The sequence below is a fragment of the Bombyx mori genome, chromosome 15 (assembly GCF_030269925.1).
Source record: "Bombyx mori chromosome 15, ASM3026992v2".
In the NCBI taxonomy this organism is placed as follows: Eukaryota; Metazoa; Arthropoda; class Insecta; order Lepidoptera; family Bombycidae; genus Bombyx; species Bombyx mori.
Window position 1 is genome coordinate 12,786,581 of NC_085121.1, and position 6,657 is coordinate 12,793,237.

The window sequence follows — 6,657 nt, forward strand, 5'->3', positions numbered from 1 at the left end:
CATTCGGACCGTCGGTCTACCGAGCAAATATCACCCGCTCGGTGGAAGATCTTCCCTTTGTCGTTAATCAGCCCCAAACGTGGATTTTAACCAGTGTCGGGGGCACTTTCCACAAAATTTTTGGGATACACTCTGAGCAACTTTTAAATGCCAAATATTGAAATTTTGTGGCTCGACAAAAAAAAGAAGGTTCATAAGATTGAATACCATTTCCGGTTTTTTATATATATATCACAATTTTATTTTGAATAAAATGAAAAATCTAAAAAGTACTTTTATGTCACCCATACAATACAAAAGAAGTAAATAGAATACGCGTTATATGCCGGAACAATTGTGAGTAAAACTCGTGCTTTGAGAGCTTGCTATTTAGAGCTTTTTCGCATACAAGGGTACGCAACCTCCGATTATTTATTGATCGTCTTCCTACATATACTTCATAAACAAATCTCAACACGAGAAACTTGTTCTTACATAAATTAAATCTTGTTATAAAGTTTGGCTGTGTAAACTATTTCTTTTACAACAGGTAATGAGACTAACATACGCTAAAACAAATAACAGAGGAATTCTATGGGCGCACTGTAGTAATGTATGGGCGCATGCAAATAGAAATAGGTACAAAAATGTCATAGACGAAATTCTGTAAGAAAAACGAAATACAAAACAATTAATATAGGCTATGCGAAAGTGCTAGTCGCCGTTTGGGGTATGTTAGCGACAGAACGGGGAAGCAGATGTTGCGGGTAATAATCACAGATATTAGATAACTCAAGTAATGTTAGTAATTCTCTCAGCTTGTGTCCGTGAGCCCACCTACCTGTCCGCGCTTTGTTGGATTAGCCTCTTAGGCTACCAGCGGATAAGTAGGGAAAAAAGTGTAAAACTGAGACATTACTCATATCTCAATGTTATTCTGATCTCTCGATCGTTGATGTCTATGAGCTCCGGTAACCACTTAGCATCAGGTGGGCTGTGAGTTTGTCGACGATAGTTAATTGTCGACAGTCAACATCACTTGGAGACCATAGAGTAGAGCCAGCCAAAGATTAAGGGGATACGATTGCAGACGGAATTTTGTTTGCGCCCGCCAGTTCAAAGGCACATCAGATCCCATGATTGGTTCAACAAGTGTAAAATAGTATTTATATTCTGCACATTTTATTCTCAGGCGAAAGGCTGACAAGGATTTCTTTTATGCTGCATGAAGGACTTATCTGTCGGATTACTCGTAATCTTCGTTATGAGTGGTAGAAATTATTATGTAAATTGTTTATTGGAAGGAAAGAAATAATTCTCATAAGTTTCAGAATACTGAATTAGCATCGGTCTTTATATTAGATAAAAATAATTGCTTGTATCAAATGAATAAAATAAAAACATTTTCAACGCCTCAATAGTCTATTCAATCAAAAATCTAAACATTTATTATGGCAATACTTTTAACAAGCAATCTGCAGCTTCACACGAAAACCATCAATCACAGTACATTTACACACAGATATAAGTTAAAAAATTATTAATACAAAAATATCAAGAAAATACTATTTAAATATATTTTTGACACTAACTATAATATATTAAACATCAAATATTATTCCTAGCACTATTTAAACTTTAAGAAGACGTGAATCTTTAAAATTGTACATTTTTCGAAATTATTAACAATAATAATTTTTCTAGGAAATAAATTCAAGCGAAATTCTATTGAGCAATCCGTAACCTAATTTTCAACCATTTTCGCTGTAAGATTAAGATATCTCAGCCACTGATGATATCATAGTTCGCACGACAACAAATTACAAACATTAGATGATGTACTTTAATAGACTGTTAGTCATGAAGCTACTTTGTGGAAACCTACGCTTTTATGAAACTATTGCAATTGACAGACATGCGAAAATTATTGTCATTTGTTCATAACTGTTCAAAATAAACTAGTACATTAGAATAAACACCTATGTAAATTTATCGTGTTTCAAATTTATACAAATAAATATAAACCAAACTTTAAAACCGTCTACCGAACCTAAATATTACTGTATCACTAAGGACCCCATGAATACCTAAACGAATAGTTGGTATTCATTTTGTTTTGCCTCTGTCCCATTAACAAAATAATATAAATCGCTATATATCTTATTATGGGAGATAAATAATGAATATTATCTACAAATCAATACAGGTACAATTGATATTTGTACAAAATAACAAATAAATAATAACAGCACTAAAAAATATTTTAATGATATGCAAAAATAAAATAAAAATTACAGCTTACACGACTAACTTATACGTAAAATACTTAAACCAAAATGCATAGCATCAAAAGTATTTATTAATATGTCATGTGTGATTTTAATATATTTCAATTTCATGATTTTAAATTGCATCAAAAATGTAAAGAAGTGTAAAGAGACATGGACTAGTCTAATTGTGATTTTCTATGATTTTGTGATTCAAAGTTTTATAAATGAAATAGTAGAAAATATCTACATTTAAGACACAGAAAAATTAATTAAATGCTCTTTAAGAAAATTCACCAAAATCTAATTAAATCATGAAACATTGATTTGTCATGTTATAATAAATGATGGCTTATTTTTTATTTATTGGGATTTTTATGTCAAGGAGTTTTGTGTAGGAGTTTGTAATACTAATAATATTATATGAAAAACATTATAAAGTACTAAGTATTACTGAATTTGGTTTTAAATTCTATGAGATCATCATTTCCCATTATGCTGTTGGATGTTCATCGCGGCTCCTTTTGTTGTTGTTCACGGCGCTGTTTCGCGATACGGGCTCGTAATTTAATTATGGTTGTGTTAGACAACGTACCGGGCACTTTAAAAATTGACTGAAAACAATAAAAATAATTCATTACACATTGCTTAAATACATAAAATTATTTATATTTTGTTTACTTAAATCTCAATATTCACCTGCATAAACTCATGGCAGTGCAGTGCGCTAGCATTTTTAACGATTGCCTTAAAACATTCCGCCAAAGAAGTGAAATCATTGCACTGCATGATCGCAGCCTTGTTTGCTTTGATGAGTGTTAAACATACACGGAATAGTATTTTTGAACCCTCATAAAACAAACAATCCCAGATCCGCAATACGGTTTCGATTGGTAGAACTTCCGCAAAGAGGCAAACAAACCATTTCGTTGTTATAACGGCCCACGGGAGACCTAAAATGAATATATTATTAGAATAAAACCATGAACCTAGTTCTCACGATTAGTATAAAATGAACTTTAAAGTTATATTAGATGCCAAGTAAGTGTGTTCTCATTTGAAGGGTCTATCAGTTATTGTGCTATCCTCTCGGTTTTGATTTTTTTTTATATCATTAAATTCATTCACATGTACAATTGTTTTTTAAAAATAAGATTTCGTCAGAATAGAAACTGGATTTTTAATGAATCACTATACTGCAGTAGCATCAGATAAATGGATAACAAAGATAACGTGAATTTATACCTTAAAAATATCATTTTGAATGTGATAAAACTTAATGTGGTAAGCATTGAAGTATTTTTATTGTGAGATTAATTTATACAAGACCAGGCTGGTGACGGAAAACGTACATTAAATAATTCTGTAGACAGGATGAATGACATCTCATAGCACCGAGTTATATATTTATTTAAATAATTTTAAATTCTAAACAAATGAAATAATTAAACGAGATTTTATCAGATTTGAATATGCAAAATATGTTTACGAAGATCCTGTTTATGTAACTATTTTGAATCATTAAGAAACCATAAGTGAACCATCATCATGATCTTAGTTTTTAGTGTGCAAAGAGTATTATTTTTTTACATACTACTAATTTTCTCTGTTTTGCATGGATTATTTCTTTTATACATTTAATGTCTGTTCAAATCCAAAAATACATTTCTTATTAATTATTCTTCCATTTCTTATTAAAAACTCATATTAATTATTCCTGTATACATTCCATACCTAAATTTATAACATGCTGATGCACATCTGGTACTTTGGCTTTGACTAATTCTGAGAGAACTTCAATATCCACTATCAGACCGTCCATTGTTTTGGTGTAGTAGTCTGGTAGAATCTTCTCAACCAGTACTTTCAGTAGCCAAAATGATGTTTCTTCACTTTTAGTAGCGAGTAATAGTAAGCCTGGCAAAATCAGATATTGATTAGAATTAAACTTTTTTTTTAAATATTCATTATTCATTAATTCCTAATGGTCGACATAGTACTGATGTCTAGTTAGTCCATAATATCAATGATGTGATATATCTGTTCTCACAATTATATAGAAGTGTTACAAAGTAGTAGACTGTATCAAGGTATCCATTAAATTCATGTTATTATCGCTTGTGAACCTCTCTCTCTGATTTGCAAAAAACGATTCAAAAATATTATATTTGGTTAAAAACATAAAACAAGAATTTACATTCATAACGACCCAAAAATTAATTAGGCTAATAAATCATTGCAGTTGATTAAAATTAATCAAAACGGTTATTTGATTACTATTATCAGATATGATTAAAAATAGAAAGTGATACGATTTTAGACTAGAGTATTTGCCTAATCAGAACCACCATCTTGTTTATATTTGCAATAATGGCTCTGTGTAATAATATAAGGATAGGAAATGTTTCTTTTTTCCCACTTTACAGGTGTTCAGGATACAATGCAAAACAGTTTGAATTAAATGCTTGGTAGCTCATATTGGGCAAAATGAGTGGGCATTTGTCTAGGATATGGTGTAAAAATAGACCTCACTGCCACTCAATCTTCAACACGGGGCATGGAAATGCTAACACCAGGTGGTTTCAACAAAAATAGCCACTCATTTCAACTTGTTTCATAATGTATTTAGGCTTCAGTAACCACTTAACGAGCCAAAGTTCAAATGCCAAAGCAGAGCTATAATAAAAATATAGTCTTATTGCCATGTTACTTATTATTAAGTAAAGCAGACAACATGATTAAAAACTTCCCACTTTCAACTTGAGATTGACCATTTATAGTTTAGGACCAAAATGATTTAATCAAATTAACAGGTTCTTTGTTCTTAACTCAGAATTTTATAGGCAGCATAAGTTGTCACAAGACTTTTTACAAGACAGTGACATTAGTCACAGAGCACCAGGTACTGTTGAAGAGTAAACAGTGTTTTACCTAATTCAATAAGTACCTACACATATGAATATTACAGACATTAAATCAAGTTTACAATTTTAGATTCTATTACATATGAAGTTAAAAAAGGTTTTAAACCTCCTTCCATTATCTTTAATCACTTCATTGTTTATTCTCGCAGTCCATTCTTGTTATATTTTTTTTATTAACTTATAAGCTGTTATGTAAGGCAAGTCATCATTTCACAAAAACTGTTTTTTTTAATTAGGCCATTTTTATTATTATTTAGTATGCAATAATAATATAATTAATAAATTTTAAGCTGATATTTTAAGGCCACAATGAATTTAGCTTCGAAACTTACCTGCAATGTAATTAAGACCTTGGCAATACCCGACAAGTCTGTTGTTGTGAGCATAGGCAATCAGAATGTTGAACAAATGTGTTTGATGGTTTGCCTCCTTTGTAAAATATATATTATCGGGAAAGGTTCTAGGCAAGTCTGTTTTAACTAAATCCACAAGCTCCTTTTCAAACGGACTGTCTAATATTTTCTGATACAAATCAGGGAATTGTTCTCTCATTTTATCAGCTTCAGATATGGCCATCCACACTGATGGTCGATGTTCACCTATAATTTGAATTTTTTATTTATTATAAAAACGCAGTTAAAGGTTTGGAAATAATGTGTTCAGTTTGTTTAGTTGAACTTACTGGGTATTCCTTTACGAACATATCGCTTGACGGTATTGGTTCGTTTGACCGACTTTCCTTCGCCGAGTAGAGCGGCCCATTTTTGAGCACGAGTAGCGAGAACTTTTAAATAATTTGACATAAAGTCTTCGTAGCTCTCGTAGTCGAAGTCATCGTGCCTCTCAAATCCGTACTCGTCTACAGCGCTATGTAAAGAAAAATACAATTTAACTATTTGCTATGACAAAAATGAATTACTTCAATGTTTATTTTTCAATTCCCCTTCACAGAGCATACCTGAACGTTGAATGTGCCATTCTGAAACTGTATTTTATAAAGTTTTATAAGTAGATCATAATAATCAATACTAGAATGATATAAATTTAGTTAAGCCCCAAAATATACAGCCTCAACTTCAGAAAGCCCCACATGACGGATGAGATTGAATGAAATAAGTAGGTACAGCACTTTACTCTTTGAATGACACAGAATGAAACGAATGAAATCCACCCAAATAGTTTTTGATTGGTAGCTTTGGCCGCATAAGCCAGCAAAGGGAACAATAAGCAAAGTTGATTAGTGAATTCAATAAAACCTGACAAAATATGGCTATGATTTGTTTATAATACGTATTTAACTACTGCTAAAATGACCAACATGACCTTTTTAATTTTTTTTGATATATTACTAATAATATAAAAGACCCGTCTACGAAACTCAGTTTAGTTAAGAATATCTTTAGAATTTAAAATTACTTTTGTCTCTTATATATTTTAGACAAATATTAGTAACGTAGGTGGAATCCCTACTTTGGAATCGTTAATTT

At 31.3% G+C, this 6,657-nt stretch overlaps 1 protein-coding gene across 1 annotated transcript; it reads right to left on the minus strand.

The window, feature by feature from the left end:
- Positions 1-1,382: 1,382 nt before the first annotated feature.
- LOC101741555 (growth hormone-regulated TBC protein 1-A) lies at positions 1,383-6,339 on the minus strand. The gene is made up of 6 exons (XM_004922933.4): positions 6,129-6,339; positions 5,853-6,037; positions 5,503-5,769; positions 3,981-4,163; positions 2,946-3,199; positions 1,383-2,860 (listed from the first exon to the last, which is right to left on the minus strand). The coding sequence occupies exons 1-6, from the start codon at positions 6,146-6,148 to the stop codon at positions 2,756-2,758; spliced, it is 1,014 nt and encodes a 337-aa protein (XP_004922990.2). The 5' UTR covers positions 6,149-6,339; the 3' UTR covers positions 1,383-2,755.
- Positions 6,340-6,657: the final 318 nt, after the last annotated feature.